The 25,872-nt window shown below is 43.4% G+C and overlaps 2 protein-coding genes across 2 annotated transcripts; both read left to right on the top strand.

Annotated features, from left to right (window-relative positions):
• The first annotated feature begins 3,918 nt into the window (after positions 1-3,918).
• On the top strand, positions 3,919-8,306 carry LOC124682867 (exosome complex component RRP42-like). The gene is made up of 7 exons (XM_047217480.1): positions 3,919-4,044; positions 4,124-4,180; positions 4,432-4,524; positions 5,039-5,117; positions 6,098-6,222; positions 7,136-7,279; positions 7,718-8,306. The coding sequence occupies exons 1-7, from the start codon at positions 3,919-3,921 to the stop codon at positions 7,952-7,954; spliced, it is 861 nt and encodes a 286-aa protein (XP_047073436.1). The 3' UTR covers positions 7,955-8,306.
• A 6,633-nt stretch (positions 8,307-14,939) lies between these two features.
• On the top strand, positions 14,940-17,862 carry LOC124686617 (inositol 2-dehydrogenase-like). The gene is made up of 5 exons (XM_047220535.1): positions 14,940-15,222; positions 15,495-15,665; positions 16,858-17,022; positions 17,098-17,262; positions 17,555-17,862. Exons 1-5 carry the CDS (start codon positions 15,019-15,021, stop codon positions 17,723-17,725), a joined length of 876 nt encoding a protein of 291 aa, XP_047076491.1. The 5' UTR covers positions 14,940-15,018; the 3' UTR covers positions 17,726-17,862.
• Positions 17,863-25,872: the final 8,010 nt, after the last annotated feature.

Genomic DNA, 25,872 nt, shown 5'->3' with positions numbered 1-25,872 from the left:
CATAATATGGCGTATCGGAAACGGAAAAAAAAGTTAGGATTTGGAGAGATAATTGGATCCCAAGGGAGACATGAAAGTCACTGCAAACTTGACAAACTCAAGATTTAGACGAGTAGATAAGCTTATAAATCATGAGGACCGGTCATGGAAGGAAGATTTGGTAAGGAATTTTTTTATGCCCCATGATGCCGAGGAAATACTCAAAATTCGCTTGCCAAGAATTGATGAGAATGATTTCATATATTGGATCCCAGAAAAACATGGCATGTTTACAATGAAGTGTGCCTATAATCTGGCCCTTGATCTCAGATCCAATGAAAGTCTGAATGGGGATAGAAGTCTATGGAATACTATTTGGAGAGCAAATGTACCTCCCAAGGTAAAGATATTCACCTGGAAGTTAGCTACTAACAACCTAGCTGTTCATGTAAACAGAAGTAGAAGACTCCCCAATGTCCTGCCCACTTGTAGTATCTGTGGAATGGAGGAAGAAACTGGGTACTATGCGACTATGAATTGCACAAAGGCAAAGGCTCTAAGGCAAGGTTTGTCTGAAATCTGGGAACTACCACATGAATCTGAACTAGTCTTTATAGGGAATGAATGGGTCCTGGTCTTGCTAGACAAAATGCCCAAAGAGATGAGGGACAAACTGATGTTCATCTAGTGGAGAGCGTGGCATTACAGAAACAATATAATTTTCGGCGATGGTAAAGCTTCTATCCAAAACTCGATCATTTTTTTACAGACTTATTTAGATACCTTGCAGAAGTTGAAGAAAGGAGAGCTTGTAGTGAATAGAAAAGGAAAAGGAAAAATAGACCAGAAGCAAATCATTGGTGACAAGGTCCAAAATACGATGCAAGTGCAGAGGAAAACTTGGGAAAAACCACCTGATGGATGGATAAAATGCAATGTCGATGCAAGTTTTTTGAAGGAAGAAAGGAATGGTGCCTGGGGTGTGGTTCTACGGGACCACATGTGTAACATTCTACTATCAGCTTGGGATGTCATCACTCACTACCAATCAGCGACAATAGGAGAAGTTATTGCATGCCTTGAAGGTTTGAGATTGGGACTTGCAAACTGTACTTCAAATCTTATCATTATGACAGATTGTGCTTCAGTTGTGGAGTCTTTTAGAGAGGATAGCAGCGACCGATCTGAGGTGTGTTTCATAGCAAAGGAATTCAACTCATTGAGACCACCAGATCGACAAATTGTCATCTCTAAAGTGAGCAGAAACTGTAATAATGTTTCTCATGGTTTATGCCAACTTAGTCGTAATGTGTTGTGTCGTGGAGTGTTACAAGGTGTGGTGCCGACCTGCGTGTCGAAAGCGGTCTTGGATGATTGTAATTTAAACAATGTTTTCTGATTAATACACAACACATTTTCAAAAAAAAAAATAGGGTGCATATGCTCCTGCTATTAGAATACTCATTTAAAATGTTGACATTCTATATGCGCATGCCAAGTTTCGTGGAAAATCGACGGATTTTATGTGATGTGTAAAACAATAAGAAAATATCTCCGTGAAGAGCTTTTTGTAGCACCAAAGTTTGTCTTTTTACACATGACACAAAAATATTGATTTTTTGTGAAACAACTTTGCGAGCACATAGAACATTGAGATATACATGCGACATTTTTTGTTGGATTTTTTAAACATTTTTAAATATGTTTAAAATTCATTCTAAAAATCAGGAGCATATGCTCCTGAGAGCAAAAACACGTCCGGTTTACATGTCCTACTTTGGAATAGTATCTTTTCTCTTAAAAGGTCAATGCCATATATTAAGAAGAGTGTGAATTTCACATTTTACATGCATTTATGGCACTAATTACCTAATCTTATTTCAGAATTTTCCGGACCCTCTTTTTGTAATGCTTTGAGCTGGACAAATGTGTGAGTTGGTGAGGACGACAACGAGGAATAAAATAAATGGTGAAGAAAAGGCTAGACATGGTAGTCGATGGCACCCTCTTTACATTTTTGTTGCACCATATCGATCTAACAAGCTGGTCATATCTAACAAAACATGATGAATGCTAAAACAGGGGTAAAACCGTGTTCAAAATTTCCTAAATTGAATATCTTTGGTACAATTTTCATAAATTGAAATAATATGTATCACAAATCTACTCCCTCCGATTCATATACCTGCCACTAGTATTGATGTACCTAGAACTAAAATATGTCTACATACATCTATATTAGTGAGAATTAATATGAATCAGAGGGACTACAACAATGAGAAAAGGTGAAATTCACTTTATTAGGAACTGTCAACTCTTAGAGGAAAATCCTTCAAGAAAACAATGATTACACATAGGGCGATGGGAAAATCGGCTTATCTTCTCTCATGCACTCGCCGGTGGTGTGGTGTGAGCGAAGTTCAATGCTCCCTCTGGACCTCTGAACTATGCCAGAGCTAGGAAAACATTGTAAACGTATATCATCTAGCAACTAGCCGATAGAAGCCACAAAACATTAATGGCAATGATGTGAGAAAAAGATGGCCACCCCGAAGAAGAATGCAAAACGAAGAGGGATGAACGACCACCAAAGATCTAGCTAGACAAATTCAGACTAACCTCAATAGCTCCATCTCTAAGCCGAAACTAGCCAATATGAGAAAAAACACCACCAAGACATGAAGACGTAACTAAACCACTATTCTAGAAGAGCAAACCCTAGATGAGCCCTCACCCTTCTGTAAGCTGCAAATAAGGTGGAACATGAGTCGAGTAAACCCCATTCTTACGTCAAACATCCCCACGATCGCCACCATTGCATCGCAACCGATCAACCAAAGCCTGGCGTTAAGAGAACTACTAAAACACCAATACATAGATCCGGGGTCCCACCCCTCCTGCCATTAGAGTGGTAGGCGAAGGAGGAGGAGGATGAGACACATGGCCTCACCAGCGGAGAGCGGTGGAGTGGCTCACTTTTTTTTAGAGAGAGCACATGAGAGCGCTACTACGACTTTAGGTTTTCTCCCTAAGAAGTCGTAGTGAAGATCTCCTTAATATGTACCCCCTTATTTACCGTGGCGTCTTTTTTCTACGTGATTTCATTTTGATCATTCATTTGACCAATAACATGCATGACATGTGTTATAAAAATTATACCATTGAATAAATATTGAAATATAAATATATTTGTATTAATTTTGTACCAAGTTACACGTATTTTTTTAATCAAATTAATTGTCAAAGTTCCACCTCGAAACAAGTGTGTACCATGAAAAGATGGAGAGAGAGATACCAAAGTTCTTCGTTGGTGCAAAAATATCTAGAGCTTTTTACTAATAATGTGGTGTGTAGATGATGTTTTTATTTCTGGATTTAGCACCTTCGTTAGGCTATAATGGAATGTACTCCCTCTGCCCAATAAAGGATATCCCAGTTTTATTTATATTTAGATGTATCTTATATACTAAACTACGTCTAGATATATTCAAATTTAGACAAAGCTGGGATAAGTTTTGTTGGACGAGGGAATACTAATTTTTTGCTGATTTGTTTTTTCAAGGCAGACTTATTTTGAGGACAATCATTTTTTTTAGATGAAGGCAGACCTTTATTTGACTTGAGTCGCACAAACGAAGGTAGGCTGGGGCCCAAGTTTCTCGGGAAGGACCTCGTACAGTCGGGGATCATGTATTCGGCCCGTGTTTACCCTGGCCCACACTCGCTCGTGGGCCTATATTCGAGCGGCCACCTTGTTCGGGCCTTCAGACAGAGTCACCAGCGTCCTTGGCACCCGCCGCCGCTTCCTCCTCTCCAATCTCCGGGGACCTAGCTAAACCCCGGCAGTACCCTACCTTCCCTCTTCCACCCGCTCCGTCCCTCCCGCCGCGCCGCCACCCGCTACCGCCAGGATCTCTCGCGCCGCGCCCGGCCGATACGATGGTGGGGCTCTCGGAGGGGGAGAAGCACTTCATCCGCGGCGGCATCGCGCAGGACCTCCGGGCAGACGGCCGCACGCGGCTGCAGTTCCGGGCCGTCACCGTCGAGACCGGAATCATCCCCCAGGTACGTCAAGAATACTCACGCGTTCCTCAGGCGCTGCCACCGTCCGTGCCCTAATATTTCTTCGGATTGGCCGCTGCAGGCGAACGGCTCGGCGCGTGTTAGGATGGGTGCGACAGAAGTCATCGCCAGCGTCAAGGTATGGTTCCTTGCACGTATCTTCCTTACAACTTTGCTGTTTACTGTATTTGTCTATGAGAAGCTCTGCCCTAAGCAAGACCCATGTTGCCAAGTTAACATTGCTTCTAGTTATTTATTGTTCTGATGGGAGTCGTATTGATAAATATGTTCATGTCGAGAGCTTCGAGATTGTAAGAAACCATTGACATGTGCTAGTCTAGTTATTCTTCTGTTTTACTCTTTCTTCTTACTGTGATTACTCATCTGCAGGCTGAGTTGGGGAAACCTACAATTCTTCACCCTGGCAAAGGAAAAGTTTCCATTTATGTTGATTGCAGTCCAACTGCTGCACCTATGTTTGAGGTTGGTAATTCCTTCTACTTGGATCACACTGAAAAACCCTATAATCTTTCACATTAGATCAGTAATAGTAATCTAAATCAGCAATTATTTCCGTGGTACCTAGGTTATGTCATCTAGACCTTCTAGACTTGAATCAGTTTACAGATTTTTTTTTTTTGTTCATTGAATAATGGATACCGACAATCTGATGATGAATCATGGGATTGTTCGCCATGTAGAGTAATGTGATCATTAGCAATAATGTGAAGAAACTCTTTAAGCTATTTGATATTTTATTATTTGTTTACTATTTTTGTTAGCTAAAAGCACAAACTCATAGGGCAGGGTTGCACAGCAGAGCACTGGACTGCTATGCAAGAGAAGAAGCAGACTGACCAGCCTTGACTTTAAAACACTGCTAGATTTGCTTTATTAAGCCCATTGGCTGCATTTCATTTGTTCCCTTTCTGATCGTATTCCATTGGAAGTTTTTTGTGTACATGATTGACTTATGTTCATTAATTGAAATTTCTAGGGTAGAGGTTCTGAAGAATTGTCGGCTGAACTCTCTGTTGCGCTGCAAAGATGTTTACTGGGTGGTAAAAGTGGGGCAGGTGAAATATAATTTGTTAATTCCCACTTATCTTTGTGTTTCATATCGCATTTTAACATGTGCCCAATATCTCGTTTTGGTATTTGCTGGGACCTACTTTATTGCTTATAGTTGTTGGTTTGTGGCTCAAGAAACAAATACTGCAAGCCTCTTTTTTTTGTTTGCATCCTTCACTGAATATAACCAGTGTTTGATGAAGCTTCGTTAGGATTGCTATGCACACTGATTTCATGCAGTTTTATACTTGTAATCATTTTTTCTTCTGTATTTGAATATTTTCTAAAGCTTCATGTAGTCTTATTACATTTTCTTGTCCGTTTCAACTATGCCTACTGGAAATTGATTTAAACTCATTTGAACTATACATTTGCTGACAATTGGAAGTAAAATTACACATCTGTAACTTTATTACGTTAAATTCGTGTTGTCGAGTGAATTGCTGTTTGGAATTTAGGTGACCAATCTGAATTTCCTAAGATACAAAAACTACAATTTATATTCCATAATTTTTCCATTGCTGCCTGCCTGGTGGCAAGGGTTGTCATTGGTTAGCTGGTAGGAAATAGGTGTGGATAGCGAGTCATATTCAAATGAATACGCCGATGTTTCAGGCAATTAACGATTATTCCTCAAAGTTAAGCTCGCTTTGGAAATATCAGGGGGTTATCGACCAATGGAAAGCAGCATGGTAATTTGTTCCAGAATGAATACCCTACCTGTAGGTTCCTTTTAGTCTTCCAATGCGCCAAAGTTGTGTCTGGTCAATTCCTGTGTAACTGTCAAGAGAGATCACATTTTTTTTTTTTTTTTTTTTTTGAAATTAAGAGAGATCTCATTTAGAATTTAGTGACTAACCAAATTCAGCTCTGTTTCTGATGCCCTCTTCTTGCTTCAGTAAAACTTCCACAAAAGTAGATTATCACTCTTGCTATCTGTAATTGTTTCCACTTATTGACCCAAATTTAATGAACTATATTGCAGGGGCTGCAATCGATTTGTCGTCCCTAATCGTCATTGAGGGAAAAGCTTGCTGGGATCTGTACATTGATGGACTTGTCGTCAGTTCTGATGGTAATTTGCTTGATGCACTAGCTGCTGCGATAAAGGTAATCTGTGGTTTCTATTGATTCAGCAGATGCATCCCTTGTAATTTCAAGTTATATCTTTTGATGCAAGTGTTGGTGATGCCATATTAACTTGAAGTCAGCATATTTATTGGTTATAAGAAGTGTCATCAATTTTTTTTTCTTATTATAGTCCACTGTAATGGTTATTCAAATTAAGGTCCTATTTGCCATTGCTGAGAAATACATAAAATCAACTAATGGAAGGCCGTTATACTTCCCCAGTCCTCTTAAAATAAAAACAAGAACGAAAACTTTGTTCATATATCTACTTTTGTGTTCTGGATCTTATGCTAGCAGGCAGAGCTTATCAATACCAGATGAGTTGGGCACCAAATAGTAATAAATGGCTATCTTATTTTGTGTTATTTGCTGGCATAGCAGCAGAACAAATCTACGAAAGATAAATCATTAGTTTGTTGATGCCAGCCATTATAGTTTCTACTGTTGCATAATTCTTCGGGGCAGAAACTCTTATGCCTAAAGATTCTGTCAAATGGACAAGTTCAGACGCTACTTGAATTTCTCGGTAGATTCCCGAATTGTGATATTTGGAACAAATGCGATTTGTAGAATGTAAAACACAGAGCAAGGTAGCAATCAGTAATCAGGCATAAATTGGATGTACTTTATAAATTTTGGATGGATTGGTGATATTTTGATACCTGTTGACACTTGACAGCCAAATTTGAGCTGTTGCTGGGATATCAAGGAACCACTGGTTATTGGTATTTTTTTTAGCGTTTTCTGGTACACATGTTATTATCAGTATCAACTATTCATGTTATGATCCGTGATTCTGGTGTGCTGTCTAGTGGACATTGCATTGTTGACATAATTAGGACAAAAGAGCGGAGCAATTGTTTGGTGCTAATAATCTATATGCTTATTGCAGGTTGCTTTGAGTGATACAGGTATTCCAAAAGTTAATGTTTCCCTGAATGCTGAAACAGATGGGGAGCCTGAGTTTGATATCAGTGATGAAGATTTTTTGCAATTCGACACTTCCAGTGTGCCTGTTATAGTTACATTGACCAAGGTCTGTGTGTTTATTTTCCCTTTGAGTAACTTTTATGCATCTGTGCCAAGAAGGAATAATTGATTTGTTTAGAAATGTTGTGGCATTAATCAGAATGGACAGGAACATGATGGTCATCCAAAGTTAGGTCTATTTTTTATAGTTCACTTAAATCAATTATCCACCACCTGTCAAGTAAATGTTTAAAACTGCCATGTGGCACGAGCTTTTATTTTAGTTCACTTAAATCAATGATCCACCACCTACCAAGTAAATGTTTAAAACTGTCATGTGGCACCAGTGTTTGTAAACTGTTACTGTTTTAAAATTTGGATTGCATTGAATAATTTCCCTCATTATTTGATTGTGTTCACAACTTCATTCGTATGTTTGTAAGTATAGTCTTGTCTATCTGTATTTTCTTTTCTGCTTTTGTAAAGTACCTTTTTTTTACGCCAGGTTGGTAAGCACTATATTGTCGATGCCACTTCGGAGGAGGAATCCCAGATGAGTTCTGCAGTTTCAGTTTCAGTCAACAGGCTTGGCCAAATATGTGGGATGACCAAGAGGGGAGGCGCAGGGTTGGATCCAAGCGTTATTTTCGATATGATATCTGTGGCCAAGCATGTAAGCCAACGGTTTATCTCTCTACTGGACTCGGAGATTGCAGCTGCTGAAGCTGCAGATGCTGAATAAAGAAAAAGATGCAGAGAAGATGATATCCTGATGACTACTGACTGTTCCTACCTGCACTTCAAATGCTTTGCAAGCTATCTTCCTACTGTAATTGCCATTGTTCGCAGTCTTCACTGACTGCTCCTATCTGCCCTTGCAAATGTTCTGCAAGAATGTACTATCTTCCTGCTGCAATTGCCATGGTTCGCATAGGCTTTTGGTTTTATGTAGAATGTCAACTCCAAGCGTGACAAAATGTTTACGAGTGGTTCCACTTGTTCAGCAATCAGCACTGTCAAGACTTGCGCCAAGGCGTGCAGCAAGTTGTGCAGCAATGCATTAGTTTTCTAGATTCACATCTGATGATTTTGTTTGCCCACTCATACATGTCTTGTCTGATCTACATAATTAGTCTATTGAGGTTCGGGGATGAAAATGTTGAGATATAGGTAGAATATATATGCGAGACGTAGACAAAAGATGTAGTTTATGACTCATCTTTATTTGTCGAAAAAATGACTTTGTTCATGGCTGGTAATATCCATCCAACCCTGTCCTTAGACTAGCCACAATAAGAGTATCTTAAGTAGTATCATGCATGTCATGTTGGCAAAAATCTAATATGGCACACCAATTAATGAGATGAGAGTGATATCATAATATGATACTACTGTAAAACTAGAAAATTTAATAGCAAACACATCATGTACACAAATTTGCATTGAGATTTCACAAAACATTAAATATGATGATACTATGATACTATATTATGATACTCTCTCCTTCTAAGTTTACTAGTCTTCCCCGTATCCCTATGTCGCCAATTTAATCTATATAATTTAAATTATATAATACAAAAGTTATATCATTAGAAAATAGAACATCTAAACTTTGTAATGATATATTTTTTATAACATATAAATAATACTAACTTGACCAAATTTGCGACCTAGAAATACGCGCACGCAGAGAGGGAGTACTATGCATTGTGGAGCTAGTATCGTAAACTAGTATCATGTGCATAAAAAACGTTGACCAACAGAGGAATGATCTCTCCCTTGGCTATACGTTGTTAGGTAAGATAAGACTCTCCCGGCGGATGAACGCTAGGATGATAACCCGGTTTAAAATTTGCCCTTTCCTGCGAAATTACCGCAAGACGGAGATTCGAACCCGGGTGGGTTGGCTGCGCACTCGCTTACCTTGCCACTGAATTAGAACTCAGTTCGCAACTAGTATCATGTGTATGATACTAGTGTATGATAATTTCAATTATGACTAGTCTTAGAGCATCTCCAGCCGCGTCCCCCAAACCGTCCCCCAAACCGCGCCGGATCGAGCGTTTGGGGGACGTGTTTCGTTCGTGCCGCGTTTGGGGGACGTCGCTCCCCAGCCGCGTCCCCCAAACGCCGCCCCCAAACATTTAAAATAATTTTTCTAGCATTTTTATTTCAATTTCCACAAACTAATACATAATTTGGAACGTGGTTTACACGAAAACACAGTTTGGAACATGGTTTTCCACAAACTAATACATAGTTTGAACCATGGTGGACACAAATATAAAATATTGCAAAGAAACTAAACCTAACTAGGCCGTGCATCGAAGGTTTCGTGTGTTCGCTGCTAAGAAAGAACACTCGAGGGCACACCCGATCACCTAAACCGGAAAATCCAGCGGGAGGATGGTGCCCTTGTTGGTTCTACCGATGAGGCGAACAGTGCGAAACCTCCGTGCACGTATTCGCTGCGAAGAAACAACACTCGGTCGTCCTCCTCGTCGGTGCTTGTCGTCGTCCCTGTCGACGTGGTAGTCCCGGAGGCAGCGCCTCTCGTCGAAGACCTTGACGCTCATGTCCCCGTTGCCGAAGTAGGAGAACACGAGGATGAAGCCGGCTTGGAGGCTGTGGTGGCGCGCGAACTTCTCCCAGCCGATGTTGAAGTACATCTTGCCGCGCGCGTCGTAGATCGCCTTGACGATCCACCGGCGGCAGCCGCACGAATGCTCCCGCGGATGCATCGTGCGCGGGCGTACGCCGCCGACGTACTCGGCGAAGGAGTCCGGCAGCCTCCGGATGCCGCGCGGGTCGCCCTTGAGGACGTGGACGAACTCGAACAGGACGTCCGGCTCCACGTCCATCTCCGACGATGATGAAGGCGGCGGCGTGGAAGGCGACGGCGAGCGTTCAGCTGCGCGCCGCGGCCACGACCACGACCACGACCGCGGCCGCGGCCGCGAGGTCCGCCTCCGCCTCTACCAGACATAGCGTCGAGTCTTGTTGAGAGATGGTGGCGGCTAGGGTTTGGGAGAGAGGCGCTAGGGTTTGTGTGTGGAGAGGGACGATGAGAGGCGCCCTTTTTATAGGCCGGAGGGAGGCGGAGGAGCGGTGGCGCTCATTAACGCCGGCACGCAGAGCTAGACGCGACGGGACGCGTCCGCTGCGCCCTCCGCGGGAACTGCACCGTCGGCTGCGCGCCAACAACTTCCGTCGCGAGGTAGGCGACGGTTAGGTTTAAATTAATTGTGCCGCCGACGGGTCGGCCCCGCCACTCCCCGCCTCGCTTTCGTTGTGTCCGGCGTCCCCGGTGCGTCCCCGTGGGACGGGGACGGGCTCGGGCGCCGGACACCGAATGGGGGCGCGCCGGACGAAAAAGGGCTTTGGGGGACGCGGCTGGAACGCTTTTTTTGTCCGGCGCGCCCCAAATCGCTTTGGGGGACGGTTTGGGGGACGCGACTGGAGATGCTCTTATGGCTAGATATAGACGTCAGTGCACTAGCTCCCTTGAACTGGGATCCAAACCTACCCGCCCTACTAAGGATCTCTTTGAATTAATATTAATTTTTTTGGCTTCCTGCAATTTTTTATTACTACTTTTTATACTATTGTGTTTGTTTGATAGGTAGGATTGAATTCTATTTGAAACTTTCCTAAGGAATCCTTCACAGTAGATTTTTTTAATGAAATCTAACATCCACTCAAAACTTTTTTTACTAGAATATTTTGTTTTTTCTATGGTGGAATCTCAAGCAAACTTTGGTGCATATGAAATTACAGGATTAAAGTGGACATGCCACTACAATCCTATATTTTTCCTAATTTCCTATCTGTAGAATCATGTCAATGAAATAGGGCCTAAAGAAGTTGGGCAAGCAAGGGACATACAGAACACCTACCTTTTCAGGTTTTTGGTCCCTCATGTATTGCAAAAATGTAATTTTGGTTCCTCAACTTTTTTTTGGTCTAAAACTGCCATCAAACTCTTAATTAAGTCCAATTTTGGTTCCCGGTAGCGGTTTAACAATGGTTAAACGGTTTTTGACTCTTTGTTTTGCCACCATGGATAGGTTTGGACAGGTTTTTCACCTTGAGATTAGTTATGCAATTAGCATTACGAATGTTCGCTGGTGAGATCATGATCATTATCCGTTTGGCGTAATAACCCTAACTCTTCCCAACACCTAGCGACGGTGCCTGACACTACTAGGGTGGATAAGCTGGGCGAGAAAGGCAGAATTGGCGGACATGTGAGGGCTTTTGTGCCAGGAGGAAATGCGGAGGCAGCTGAAGTGGCAAGGACGCCTGCACCAAGCGAGAAAGGCGGCGGGTGGCACACATATGTGTTAGGGCAAGAAGATTTCTCCTATTTATTGACTGAGGCGTACGTAGATTAAAATCGGCCAATTTTTCCCAGGATGGCTAAAAAGAGAGTCAAAACCAGTCAGCCATCATTAAACCGCTATCAGGAACCAAAATTAGACTTAATTAAGAGTATGAGAGCGATTTACACTAAAACAGAGTTGAGGGACCAAAATTAGACTTTTGCAAAATTTAAGAGACCAAAAGTGTACTTGACCCTATATCCCTCTCATAGACTTTTGGTGTACTGACAAATACACATAAAAAACAATGGGGAAGTAGTTTAATGATCATAGTCGTAGTGGCACAAGCACACCTAGAGACCAGAGTTCTACTCTCGTCGAAGCGAATTTCTAAGGGTGTGTTTGGTAGGTTGGTTCACCACAGATAGTCTTTCTCAGCTGAGATATTCCCACCCTATACAAGTTGGGCTCAGAATTTGCCATGTGTTTGGTAGGTCGGCTGGGTTCAACCATGCTGGGCCAAGAAAGTTTTTGGTGCTCACGAATGGGTTCAACCATGCTGAGGTCATATTTTTACACAAAATCCCCTGAAAAGAAAACAAAAAAAGCAACCGAATCCCTGTACGTAAAAAATCAAAAGCAATCGGGTCCCCGGCCGGCCGTGGCGGCGCTGGTCCTTGGCCGTGGTAGAGCTGGGCCTCGCCGTGGCCGGAGCTCGCCCGTCTCGAGGCCGGAGCTCGTCAGTGGAGTGGTCGGAGCTCGTCGTCTCGTGGCCGGAGCTCGCCAGTGGAGTGGCCGGAGCTCGTCCGTCTCGTGGCGGAGCTCGTCAGTGGAGTGGCGGCGCAGGCCGGAGTTGGGGAGGCGGCGCGCAGGCCGGCGTCGTGGAGGCGGTGCAGGCCGGCGAGGCAGCGCGCAGGCGCCCAAGGGTCTGGGAGACGGCGCACAGGCTTCACGCAGGCCGGCGGCGGGGACGTGCGTAGGTCGAGTTCGTTCCTCTCGTGGTCAATGGAGAGCGTTCAGCGGGGGAAATGAGGGCGTCGGGCCTGTGACCCCTGTTGGTCTCCGTCCAGGAGCGAGGCGCGTGCGGGATTTTCCGGGCGAGGTCAGCCCTGCCCACCTGCGAAGCTCGATTTTAGCTTCTCTACCGGGCAGGACTGAGAGCTCATTTTCGTGCGAGGTGGGTACTGCCCAGTTCGACCGACCCGACCTAACAAACACTGGATGGCCCAAAATTCTCGGTTGGGAGGAGATTTTCTGGTAGAACCGACCTACCAAACACACCCTAAAATTCTCGCTAAGGAATACTTTCTCCATTAAAAACATGCCAGCAAGGGCTAGTTCTAGACTTCTAGTTGGTCTCCTTTTGTTTTTAAAAGAAACACACAGAAAGGTCGTGATTTTTTTATTTGAAGAAAATCAAGACATAGGCAATACCGTATCCACGCTAACGCTATACCACGTTTGAATTTCCATGTTCAAATTCCTCTCATTCCTTAAAACCCAAATGGACAAATCTGACTATAAATAAACAATGCCAAACTCAAATTTGAACGAATAGTCTCACATCGATACTATTCAGGGACATATTTTTCATTTTCATTCCTGTAGCCGTGAGTTCAATTTGTATGTGAAATTTGTGACATGGTAATGTATGTTGTATCAATGTTATAGAAGAATATTCACTATTATTGTTAAATATGTTTTTTTTTCAATCATCTACTCCTCTGACTAAAAATAGATATCTCAACTTTTTCTAAATACAGATTTTTTTGAGAGTTCTAAATGCAGATGTATCTATAACTAAAGTGTGTCTATATAATGTTCCATGTAGACGGGTTGCAACCCAATAAGTCAACACATATAACCTACAATTTATGAAATCTCAAGGCCCATCACGTTAGCAGTTTGGGGATAACCTTGGGGGACAAAGTTTAGTCCCACATTGCTACTTGGGAGGGAGTTGAAGTGGTTTATAAGGGCTACTCTTTTGGCCCTTCTAAGTGAGTGAGAAGCGAAGGAGCCATCGCGCACTTCTCCTCCTCTGCTGCCCGCCATGCCACGCTTCACGTCCCGTCGCGCTTCGTGACTCGAGTTGGGTACGTTCGGGCGTGTCCCTGGGTAAATGTCAACTATGCGTGCGCATGCTCGTCGCGTGTCCCGGCTTTCTACGGATGGCGACGCGGTTCTGTCGGGTCTCCTCCGAGGCTATACTAGGATACGAGAGATAGAACAGATCTAGAATGCTACACTCTTCTTCGTCTCTCTCGCGAGCTATACCAGGAGACGAGAGACAGAACAGATCTAGAACGCTACGCTCTTCGTCTCTCTTGTGAAGTTCTTTTTGTTGCGCTACTCTCTAGTCTTCCCCATCCCGGCGACCGCGTGCACGGCCGTTTGGGAGAGCAGGCTTCCGAAACCCCGTCTGTTGAGATCTCCTCCTCTACCGCCCGCCACGCGTCATGTCGCGATTCGTGACTCGAGTTGGGTACGTGTCAGAGTGCGCGTGTCTCTGGGTACGTGTCGACTGTGCGTGCGCATGCTTGTCGCGTGTCCCTAGCTTCCTACACATGGCGATGCGGTTCTGTCGGGTCTCCTCCCAAGCAATACCAGGCGACGAGAGACATAACCGATCTAGAACGTTGCACTCTTCGTCTCTCTCGCGAAGTTCCTTTTGTTGTGCCACTCTCTAGTCTTCCCCATCCCGGCGACCGTGTGCACGGCCGTCCGGGAGAGCATGCCTCCGAAATCCCTTCCGTTGAGAGTCTGCACCGGGAGGCGGGCGATAAGGTTTTTGGGGAGCGTTTTGACACGACTGCTCGCTGTTGTTCGTGTTCTTCTTCGCCGGTTCGACTGCTTCATGCACAAATCCAACTGCATCATGAGCGACATCAACGAAGGCCATGGTGATGCTGCTGGAGCAACCTTCCCGATTGCGATGTATGCGCTTTTTCTCTTTTACCTTGCAATGCTACTTGTTCCATGTTCAGATCTGATACATGCGTTTAGTTTGATGTGTATGCTTAAGTATGCTAGTGCATATGTAATATTGCTTTCGATGATTAAACTCACTCAAAAATTGCCTAATAATCTAACAGGTATATCTGTATCTAGACAAAAATTAAGACAGCTAGTACAATCTTTGTTCCTAAACATAAATTCGCTAGTATTTTCAGTCTAATTAAGCTACTACCAGAAGTTCAGAACGTCTTATATTTAGAGACGGAGATAGGACTCTCCAGTGACTCTCATCCACGATCCAACGGCTGGAACCTGTTCGCACATTTTGATACTCAGCGAAGTACGTACGGGGTATTACTACCAACTACCAACTACCAACGGTGTTATCAAAAAAAAAAAAAACTACCAACGGCCGTTCATCAAAAACCGGTTCCCACCACGCATCCACTCCTCACTTGTCACTCGAAAGTCGAAATCCCGTCCAGATTCTTTCGGAGAGACGCAAGTGGGAGTGAGAGAGGCAGCCATGGCGGCGGCGGTGGTGAGGTACGGCATAGTTGGGGTGGGGATGATGGGTAGAGAGCACCTCCAAAACCTCGCCCACCTCGCCGGAGAAGTCGAGCGGGAGCAGTCCGTCCGCGTCCGGGTCACCTGCCTCGCCGACCCCCACCCGGAGTCCCTCCTCCTCGGCCTCCGCCTCGCCGCCGAGCTTGGCCTCCCAGCACCGCAGGTACATGACACAGCCTCTAGTCACATGAATATGATACCATCGCTGCCTTGCTCGCTGTACGCGAGCCAGTCATACATAACCAGCTAGGTTCTGTAATCTCCCGTTGGTACTTCGATTCCATCCGAATCATACTAGATGTATGGAAACAGTATACAAAGTCTAGCTGTTCCACAAATACTGAGATTACTAATGGTGGACTGTATATTTAGTTATTTACAGTGCAATTGTGCCGTGGTCTATTACCAAACCCTTAAAAAGCAGAAGTTTTCAAGACATTTTCAGGTCACCGCGAGTTGTTGGACAGCGGGCTATGTGATGCCGTTGTTGTGTCGTCGCCAAACATGACACACTTTGAAATACTCATGGATATCATTGGTTGCGCCAGGCCACACCACGTTCTTGTTGAGAAGCCTTTGTGCACCACGGTACAGGACTGTAAGAAGGTGAGGCCACATTCTTGTCAGGTTGTGCGATGCAATGCACTCATTAACTGCTGTAAATGTAAAATACATTTTTGATAGAGAAGGGGAAACTCTGGTATATTTTAACTATGTAAGGGAGGCATAAGAAACCTTTACAGGAACTTTTTTTTTAAACGAGGCAAAAAAGCTTTTTCCTTATATTAATATAGGAGGAGCAAACAAAGGTCTGGCTACGCTTGAGCAGGCTATGTGACTAGGCATTATCGTAAAGTACTTTTAAAGTACTTTACGATAATGCCTAGTCACATAGCCTGCTCAAGCGTACAGCAAAAACATCTCAAAAGAAAAGTGTCATTCCATACTTGAGTAAAACATCAAAGCAAGAACAACAAGTGCTGCTGATGAATTTTAACTTTCATACTTTTTATGGATATCATCTCAATGTCTTTTATTTGTTGCTGTATAGTTTCTCATTGTCCTAACTAGAGAGACCAGTGTCACTATTCTGGAATGCTGTAGATGTGTAGCTGGGTACTTTGTTGCCTTTAATTAATTCAGATCAGATCATAACGTATAGTGACTCACATGTTGTTGAGCTGCTATACGTATGATGATTTGGGTATGATAAGACACAAATTGGGAATTGGGCCATATCAGGTGAAACAACAATGTGTCTGATCGTAACAGTATCGTATAAAGAATGGTGGTATGCACGTCAATTCCAATAATTAAATTACATCCAGGGATACTAGATTTTCTCCCAAGAAAGAAATTCAAGAACCCTAGAAACCTGTTGTAAATACTTATTTGAAATATTTTTTCCTTCTACCAGCAAACATCTCATACTTTCTTGGAAGACTGTTCCATCTGAATCTTGTAGACTTTTACTACCTTTTTTTTAATCATCTTAGATATTTGTTGAACAGCTTAACTGTGACAGCAGAAAGAGTAAATTAAGAGAAAGGAGTATCATTCCCAGAGAAATAAGGGAGAAAGTGGGCTAGCCACATTGCCGAACACACTGATTTCATGGTATTTGGTATTGAATCCACATGGATCGATCTTGTGTATTTGTTTATCTGTCATGAAGTGCTACAGGCCTTAGGCTATGTTCATTTGTTCTCTTATCAACCAATGATTACGATTTGCGAGTCCTCTAAATTTCTGCAACCTTATTCTTTGGATATCTGAAACTTCTTTTTCTCATGTATAGGTCATAGAAACTGCTAAACAGAGACCGGACATACTTGTGGAAGTTGGATTAGAGTACAGGTATATGCCTCCGGTGGCTAAGCTGATAGATATTGTTAAAAGTGGTACACTAGGGCATGTCAGAATGGTGGCTATCCGTGAGCACCGATTTCCTTTCCTTGTTAAGGTACGAGACCCAAAACTGTGACACTTGTGGTAATTAATAATTTCCTTGTGTCTTTAACTCCTAAACCTCTTGCAGGTGAACAACTGGAATAGGTTTAATTGCAACAGTGGGGGGACTCTGGTTGAGAAGTGCTGCCACTTTTTTGATTTGTTGAGATTGTTTGCAGATGCGAACCCTGTTCGTGTGATGGCCTCTGGAGCTATTGATGTTAACCACAAAGATGAGGTTTATGATGGAAAGGTCAGGTTCATTGACTTCAAGCTCTCTCCTTGCACAGTAGTACTCATTATGGTCTTGCAAATTAAAAAGTATGTGTGCTGAACTAATAGTGCAGTGATAATGATTCCTTATTACTATTTTATGTCTGATTTATGGAATACCGGATGGGATTTGAATTCATCAAGTGACCATGATATATAGATTTTTAAGCTATCAAGCAATCTTTGAGCTCTTCTGAAGTTCTGATTATAGTAGGCACACTAAAGTTGAAGAAGTTGTAACTTGGTTTCTAAAATTTTCTCTCTGGATGCAGGTGCCAGATATAATTGATAATGCATATGTAATCGTAGAATTTGATAATGGCTGTCGTGGCATGCTTGATCTCTGCATGTTTGCAGAAGGTAGTAAAAATGAGCAGGAAATTTCTGTTGTCGGTGACATTGGAAAGGTAGAACCAGATGCTTTTTCTATTTTAATATTTTAAATTAGATGCATATATTAAATAACTCTAGATATGTGTTGTCTGGTCTGGTCAGTTTGCAGTCTGGTGTCATTTATCATTTTTTTTTCTTCTTCACCCCCATATTTCCTTAACGATTTGTATTTGGTAGGGAGTATGTATAGTTTATACACAAATTTACATACTCCAGGTAAATCATCTGAATTTTTTATATGTCTAATAATAACTCTTCATATTGGCAACTCCACTTGTCTCGCAAGACACAAACTTTATCTCTATCTTCCTAACTAAATTGGTCTTGCCTAACAAGACAATTCTTCCCAATTAACTTATCTCTATCTCCTAACGCCATTATGATTCTTAATTGCTAACACCCTATCAAGACTTATGCTATAAACGGGCTGGCCTACCTATAAACCATCCATAATAGATGCATATCAGCTGTAGTAAGAACTGTATCAAATGCGGGGACTGTCTGGGTAATACTGCATCTCTAGGTGAGGCATAGTTCATGCTCAGCTTTTCAGAAAGGCTGCAGTTCACCGGTGAATCTATTACGAAAGGATCATCAACGGTGACCCCATTCCTTTGTCATATATCACATGCATCTCTACATTTGATGCATATCAGACTTAGTATGAACTGTATCAAATGTGGGGGTCTGCCAGGGTAATATTGCATCTTCTAGAGTAGCCATTGTGCATGCTCAAGTCTTCATAAAGGCTGCAGCTCACCGGTGAATCTATTATGAATGAATCATCAATGGTTACCACAACCCTTAAAAATAAAACACATGCATCTCTACACGGTAGCACCACACAAGAGATTGACTTTGTGTAGAACCAAGAGCATGTAAGGAGATAATGTCATGAGCCACGAAAGAACAATTACATGGTGGAATCAGATGAGAAAGGGAGGCATCATGAAATGAAGTTCAAGTTCTACATGAACCTGATGCTCCGTTTCTCTCATCATTAGGATTTCAGAAAACTTGCTTCTCGCTCAAAGACCAAGGTTACTTAGTTAGTGCATTGCAATCGGAGCAAGGGGAAAGCATTCTGCGTGTTTGTTTTTGTCAGATCAATGGATCTGCCTGTCCTCCAACACATGTGATATTCATAACCTCTTACAATTTTAATTGCATGTGTAGGATAAAATAATTTTAATTGCATGCTTAGGCTAAAAGAGTCATACTTTAGGCACTCCAATACAGATATGTGAGGCTTGTATATCAATTCAATTTATGAAATTCTAGTATCCGTTTGTAATAGAAATTTCCGAACAGGGTGAGGCTTTTGTTCCACAGAGCATTGTGAGGGTTGGGACACGAGCAGGAGGCAGAGATGGAGTGGAAACGGCAAAGGCTGAAGATGACCGAATCAAGTATGTTCAACTTTGCAACAATATACTATCAACTTTTTGTTGATCTTAACATTTCAACAACAAAATACTAAGAAAATATTAGATTATTTTTATAGACACGTCGCCTGTAGTTGTTCAAGAGATACAACTGGCTTAGAGTTGAGATTGAGACCTTCTACTAGCTTTCAATAAAATCTCCCTTCTATACTTCAAGATGAGTGATTTACCATGGTTCTGCATCAGATTTTCATGTATATATCTGACGACTTGTACATTGTTTAGGTACCAGGGGCTTCACCATGGATCTAGCTACTTGGAGCATCTCAATTTCTTTTCTGCCATCAGAGATCAAGGTGCCTGTAGCCCAACTATCAGCTTGGATGACGGTTTACTATCTGTTGCGATCGGCGTGGCTGGACAGTTGTCGATCGAGAAAGGCCGCTTCGTCACCATTGACGAGGTGCTATGAAGCTGATAGTCAGCTATTTGTCGATGCACTGTATATTTTACACTGCTAGCTCTACTCAACGAACCCTGCAACAGTTGTGTACATCTGTAATTGCAGAAGCTTTTTTTCCTCAACAAGCACGCATGGGGTAATTGCTTGTATTGTGCAGTACGTAGACTGTTACATAAGGCATAAATGGATTGAATGAAATCTAATCTTGTTCCCCCTTCGTCTGTTCCCAGCCCCATCGTCTCTCTCCCAATATTCCCACATAGTTCTGTTCGATTTAAGCCGTAGCAATTGTATCAGCGGCAAGGGGGTGTTACAATGTCATGCGCACTTGTTGCACAGTTGTTTGTAATTGAGAATGTAGATGGTCAGTGAATATATAATATAAGCTCTCAGATGCTCTTTATATAGTGCCACGGAGATTGCTATGTAATGTGCACTTGTTGCGCGGTTGTCGCATTTGAGATCTAGACTAGATGGTTGGTGGCCATTTAGTCATCAGTTCACGTATTCTCTTTCTATATATAAAGGAACGGAGACTAGGAATGCCAGTTCTCAAAATACGAATTGCCGCTGAAACATCTTAGAGCATGAAGACAAGATTTACTAGACGAGTTAGGCATGTGAAGCATCAGGAAGGGTACCACCGGGTGTCCTTGCTTTGCTACATGATCAAGCACAAAACACGGGGGATCATGCGGATTGGGTGTTGGGCACAACCTGGGCAGGGAGACCGCGATGTTGGTTTGGTCAGAATTTGAGTCGAACTACGTGTAGGAGAACCTTGTCAGGCGCGGAGGCGGTTTGTAGCCCACCTCAAAACCAGCGTCTCTTGCAGAGAAATCTCACTCTCAGTCATCGAGATCGCTGATCTATCGTACATCACGGGCAAATCTCTGAGGAAACAAATCGTTACAGTAAACTAAGCTAATGTTGCTCCTCCTGCGGATCTCTCGATATGGTTGGTAGATGGTAATCAAGATATGCAGCAGTACAAGGTCTAGCAACAGGTCGTAGGCAAATTGCTCGGCACCAACTTTGTGATATCGAGTTATTTCATTGACTACAAGCTCCCACTCCTCTCACTGTACTGCTATGTACTGTCTTGCAAGTTAAACAATTTTTTTTGAAACAAGGCAAAAAATTTGCCATTTTTATTGATTAAGAAGAAAGTTTTTAGAGATCTTACAAACCACGACTTGACTTGACTAGAAGGTCAAATCCAAAAACAAATAAAAGTCTACTCTCGCGGCATTATAATACTTAATGCTTTAGCCCCCGCAACGCTTCAAAGAGCAACTTCTTCTTTGATTTTGGAAACAACCATGTTCAAGGTTGAGGCATTGTTCCGAAAAATGCGAGCATTTCTCTCTTTTCATATCCCAAGAGATCAACATAACAAGCGATTTCATAGCCCACTTGCTTGTGAATTCCTTCACTCCACCAATCTTTGACGGTACGCATAGTGTGCCAACTAGTTGGATCAACATCATGGAGAGCTAACCAATCCTTCACCTTTGACCATACCCTAGTTGTGAAAGTACACTTGAAGAGAAGGTGAGAGGCGGTCTCATTAGCATGATTACAAAGCTTGCATGTACCGCAATTTTGTCATCCTCTACTTTCGAGTCTATCTGCCGTTCAAACTCTATTTTGAATAATCAACCATGCGAAGATTTTGCATTTAGGAGGGCCCCAAGGCTTCCAAACTAGAGAAGGCATGGATGATTTTGGATGTCCCAAAAATTGCATGGAGTAGACCGACTTTGAAGAGTAGCATCCATCATTTGTGAGTTTCCAAAGAATTTAATCCGGCATGTTGGGTTCTAAATGGATGGGTTGGAGCATTTCCCAAAGGTTGGCAAATTGCACAATATGATCCATGGAGAGACCATCATGAGTGTTTACTTGGGTTACCCAAAAACCATCATCCAAGGCTTTGCAAATGGTGCAATTCTTACTTTTTGATCTTTTGTAGATGAGGGGGGCGATTTCTTTGGGCCGCCTTCCATTGAGCCAAGGAGACTCCCAAAAGAGGGCTTTTCTCGCCATTGCCAACGTTGACCCTTGTGGCCGCCGCAAAAAGGTCCTTATCTTGTGGAGTGCAAGGAGTCCCTAGGTGACAAGGTATTAACTTGTCAATGCCTACGGATTGTAGACTAGGGTTTAGTTGGATGTAGAGGGCAAGTAGATCTCGAAGGTTTCAGCCGAAAAGTACTCGACGAATATGAAAGCTAGGGTTTTAGAAACAATGATTCGATGATCTCTGCGTCCCTCGACTCCCCCTTATATAGGAGGCGGAGCCGAGGGATTCGTGCTGTACAAGTTACAAAGTCCGGGAAGGTTTCTAACTTATCCCGTAAGATTACAAATAAGACTTTCTATTACAACTCTAGCTTTCCTTAATAATATCTTGGGCTTCCGAATCTTCTTATTCTTCGGGTAATGGGCCTTCAGTAAACTCCGGGTACTATCTTCGGCAGGCCCATTAGGGATGCCTATGTCAGTAGCCCCCGAGATTTTGCTTGAATCGTAGAGTCAAGGAAAATCTCCACTGTTTATTTTTACTCGACAACTTAAACTTTTCTATATTTCTTCATATAAATTTCTATATTGTACAGGGATAATGGTAGTTGGGGCTAGTTCATCTGACGGATCAGGTACTAGTTAACTGCTCTAGTGGCAATCCGCAAAATCCTACTTCAAAATCACGTCCCCGGACATGATTTCGGATACTGGTGTAAACTTCGACAAGTGCCGCTTAAGGTCTTACCATTCCGTCGAGTCCCAGCCATATTTATCGGTACCTAACGCGTCCGTTAGGATTTTTCTTCGTATCCGTTGATACGGATAAAAGTAGCAAACCGACGTCGAGACGGCGCCACGCCTCACGTAATAGATCTAGGGTCTTACCTTCGCAAAGTTTTGCGGCATTCGGAAATTGATCGCAACTTCGGCGTTCTGAGAATATATTGTCGAGTGCTTATTCGGCTGATGGAATGGCACATTTTATTGAGTCAAAGATGACTTATATTGCTCTCCCGATGGGAGTATATGCAGAGTTATTTATAACTCGAAATATACTCTTTTTGCTTTTCTATCTTTCTTCTTTTCATTTTGTCTTCCTTTCTTTTTTTATAATTTCATCGGGCACGCGAACAGCGTTCCCGATGGGAGTAGCCCCCGAGGCTACAGCCAAGGACTTGTGCTTGGTTGTAGGCTCCACACTTTATGCCGCTATATTTTCTTTCTCTCCGTGAAGTTTTATAATTTCTCGGGTGCGCGAACAGCGCTCCTGATGGGAGTAGCCCCCGAGGCTATGAACAAATACTTGTATTTGATCATAGGCTCACGCCATTTCTATTTTGTCTTTCTTGATCTTTTCATTTTTCCAAAGTAGCCCCCGAGCATTTGACCAAAAACTTGTATTTGATCAAAGGCTCTCCAATATTTTTGCATGTCGCCTTTTGATGCAACTGTTGAGTCGAATTTTTCTTTCTGCCAAGGTGACGTTATTGCTGACGATAGCCACGATTGTAAGTCCAAAAATCGCGAGAAGTTTTTCTCCCGCTGCCTTGCGGGCCCAATTGATCCACTATCTTGACACGTCGTGCAAGTGGGGGACACACGTCCTCCGCTTTTTCTGGCGCACGCACCATAACTTCCCCAACGTTGAGTTACTTTTTACCCTTGTTGCCACGTGGCTATCATCTGTCACACATTTTCCTTATCCAACGGTTCGTCGTTTCACCGCACCCCTATATAAGATCGTCTTCTTCCTCCTTGAGCACTTCCGCCGCGCCGTCCTCCTTCTCTCATCCGCAAATTTCCTCCCGCGATCCACAACCTCTTAAGCTCCTCGCCTCCAAACCGCAAACCCCGCGCCATTGTTGATGCCACCGCGTCGATTGACAAGGCACAAGCACGCCGGAATCCTCCATGGCCGCCGTGGATCTTGGGGCGGCGGAGTGGGAAAGATCGAAAATTTCCACTCAAGACATCAACATGTCGAAGAAGCCGGGGATCAGCAAGAAACCCAAGGCATTGTGCTTCCCCGATGAGGAGAGCTACCCAACCCCTCCAATGGGGTACCGGGTAAGTTTTGTCGATCACCTCATCCGCGGTCCGTCCGCCCCCATTCATCCTTTTCTCCGTGGACTCGCTTTTTATCTACGGTCCGCAACTCCACCACCTCACGCCAAACTCCATTCTTCACATCTCCATTTTCATCACTCTTTGCGAGGCCTTCCTTGGCGTCCAGCCTAACCGGGCGCTATGGAAGCGCATTTTCTTCCGCCGCCGTAATGGCTCGCCTCAATGTCGCCTATAATATAGGCGGCGTTGTAATTTCTGTTCGGCCCACAGTTGACTACTTCGATGGTGCAAGAAGTGGTTGTACATTCAGGAGGAGAACCATGGATGTGCGGAGGACAACATCCCTCCTTTTGATGGCGCCGAGAAAATCTTTCGCCGCCGCTCCTGGGACGCGGAGGCCACCGAAGAAGAAAGGGCGTCGACGTAAACCTTGATGGCTCGTATCCACGAGTTGCAAAATACTCGCGGCAAAGAGTTATCGGGTGTCCAAATCACCGCATACTTTCTTAGGACTAGAGTGCAACCGCTTCAGTGCCCGCAAATATCCTCTCCGGAAATATGCCGGCGACAAGGACGTAGATCGGTCGTCGGTGAATTTGGAGGTCAAGGATTTAGAAAGACTTGTCCGAAAAATTTCATCTCTCAACAAAAAAGATGTTGTCCCTTCTTCTTGCCGTGTGACACCATTCAGCCCCGCCAATCCACTTCCCAAGGTAATCTTTGTCTATTGTCTTGTTGTTGCTTTGCTATCTTTTTTGTAACTTCTTTTCTGACATCTCTCCCTCGTTTTATTTTGCACGTAATCATCCAGACCTTGTCTCGCTTCCTCCTCTTCCTGAAGGTGGAGAAGTCGAAGAAAGGGCCATTGTCACTGATGACAATCAAGAGGCTCCGTCTTTTGTGAATGAACCCGTGGATTCTCGAAAATCTGCGGGATCTTCCGAAGGCACTGCGTCGGCACTATCTCCTCCTCCCGCCGTTTCTCCAAAAGGCAAAAGGAAGAGGAATGACGTCGAAGATTCCGGCACTTCCAAAGCCGAAGAAGTTGATCCTTCACGTCAGAAGGCAACTTATGATCCATATCTCGCATCCCTCGTCAGCTCGTAAGTCACCTTGATTTCCCCTTATTTCTGTAGTCGAAGTTTTTTTTGTCTCATCTTGCTTTTTATGCTGTCGATCTTTAATCGCAGTGATGATGAGGAAGAAGTACCAACTCGTGACGTGGCTCCTCGGACGAGCGCGTCACATACTTTACTTGTTTCGGAGACGCTAATTGAAGGAGAAGAATCCTCGCCTCCTCAACAAAACGTCGTCACCACCACTCCTCCTTCAAGCCCCCTTGCTCCTTCACCAAAAAGGACAAGGGTTGAAACGATCATCGAGCCTGCCCCTCAATTGGGTAGCTCTTCTCATTCGCTCTTAGATGATGTAAGTTTTTGACTTTCCCGCTAGTATCTATATTTCCTCTCGTTTACTTCTTTTTGTGCCTTCATATTTTTCTCGTACCGATATTTTCTTTCTCTCGTTCTTCTTTGACAGCCCATGATCAAAGAGCTTGTTCGCATTGGATCCCAATTCATTGGGTACCGTGAATATGCCAGCAGGACTGAAGGTAACAACTTTTTGCTGTCATTGTTTCTAATCTTCTTGCTCCTATTTTTGTCGCAATTTTGATCGTTCTTTTCTATTTTGGCGTAAAAACTTGCAGAGGCCAACAGAGCTTGCCGACACTCTTGCTCAGAAATTGGAGCAAAGTGAAACGGCTCGCAAGAAAGCCGAACTTGATGCTAGCCAAGCAAAAGTAGAGGCCGATGAGGCCAAAGCAAAAGCTGCTAGTGTCGAAGAACCGCGAAGAAACTTGATGATGCCGAAGCTGCTTTAAACGAGCACAAAGCCGCACAGACACCCGTGAAAAGGGAATCCTCAAGCGCTTGAACACACAAAATCGTCGCTTCCTCGGTAACTTTGTTGATCCCTTCTATTTTTCTTAAGACTTGCTTTCTTTTGTTTTTACTTGCTCGTCAACTAACATATAATTTTTATGGCAGGTCAAACAAGCCAAGATTTTGACCTTGAGAATCCCACCAATGATCCTCTCGCTTGACGCACCGTCTTATCTGGAGTTTCATGGCCAAGAAATTCGCGAAGGCGTGGTGAATGCTGACGCAGGATTGTCGAAGTTGTTCCCCTACTTCTTCCCGAAGAAAGAGGAGCCTAAGACTTTCCTTGCCCTTGCCAAGGACTTCAATCCACCAGA

The sequence above is a fragment of the Lolium rigidum genome, chromosome 1 (genome assembly GCF_022539505.1).
Source record: "Lolium rigidum isolate FL_2022 chromosome 1, APGP_CSIRO_Lrig_0.1, whole genome shotgun sequence".
NCBI classification, from domain to species: domain Eukaryota; kingdom Viridiplantae; phylum Streptophyta; class Magnoliopsida; order Poales; family Poaceae; genus Lolium; species Lolium rigidum.
This window is presented reverse-complemented; position numbering and strand designations above follow the sequence as displayed.

What these genes read in the sequence shown, in the direction of transcription:
- LOC124682867 (XM_047217480.1), top strand. Translation starts at nt 3,919, where the DNA reads ATGGTGGGGCTCTCGGAGGGGGAGAAGCACTTCATCCGCGGCGGCATC. An exon ending in AAGTCATCGCCAGCGTCAAG is followed by an intron (nt 4,181 to 4,431) that starts GTATGGTTCCTT and finishes ACTCATCTGCAG; the next exon opens with GCTGAGTTGGGGAAACCTAC. An exon ending in CTGCTGCACCTATGTTTGAG is followed by an intron (nt 4,525 to 5,038) that starts GTTGGTAATTCC and finishes TGAAATTTCTAG; the next exon opens with GGTAGAGGTTCTGAAGAATT.
- LOC124686617 (XM_047220535.1), top strand. Translation starts at nt 15,019, where the DNA reads ATGGCGGCGGCGGTGGTGAGGTACGGCATAGTTGGGGTGGGGATGATG. An exon ending in TTGGCCTCCCAGCACCGCAG is followed by an intron (nt 15,223 to 15,494) that starts GTACATGACACA and finishes GAAGTTTTCAAG; the next exon opens with ACATTTTCAGGTCACCGCGA. An exon ending in CGGTACAGGACTGTAAGAAG is followed by an intron (nt 15,666 to 16,857) that starts GTGAGGCCACAT and finishes TCTCATGTATAG; the next exon opens with GTCATAGAAACTGCTAAACA.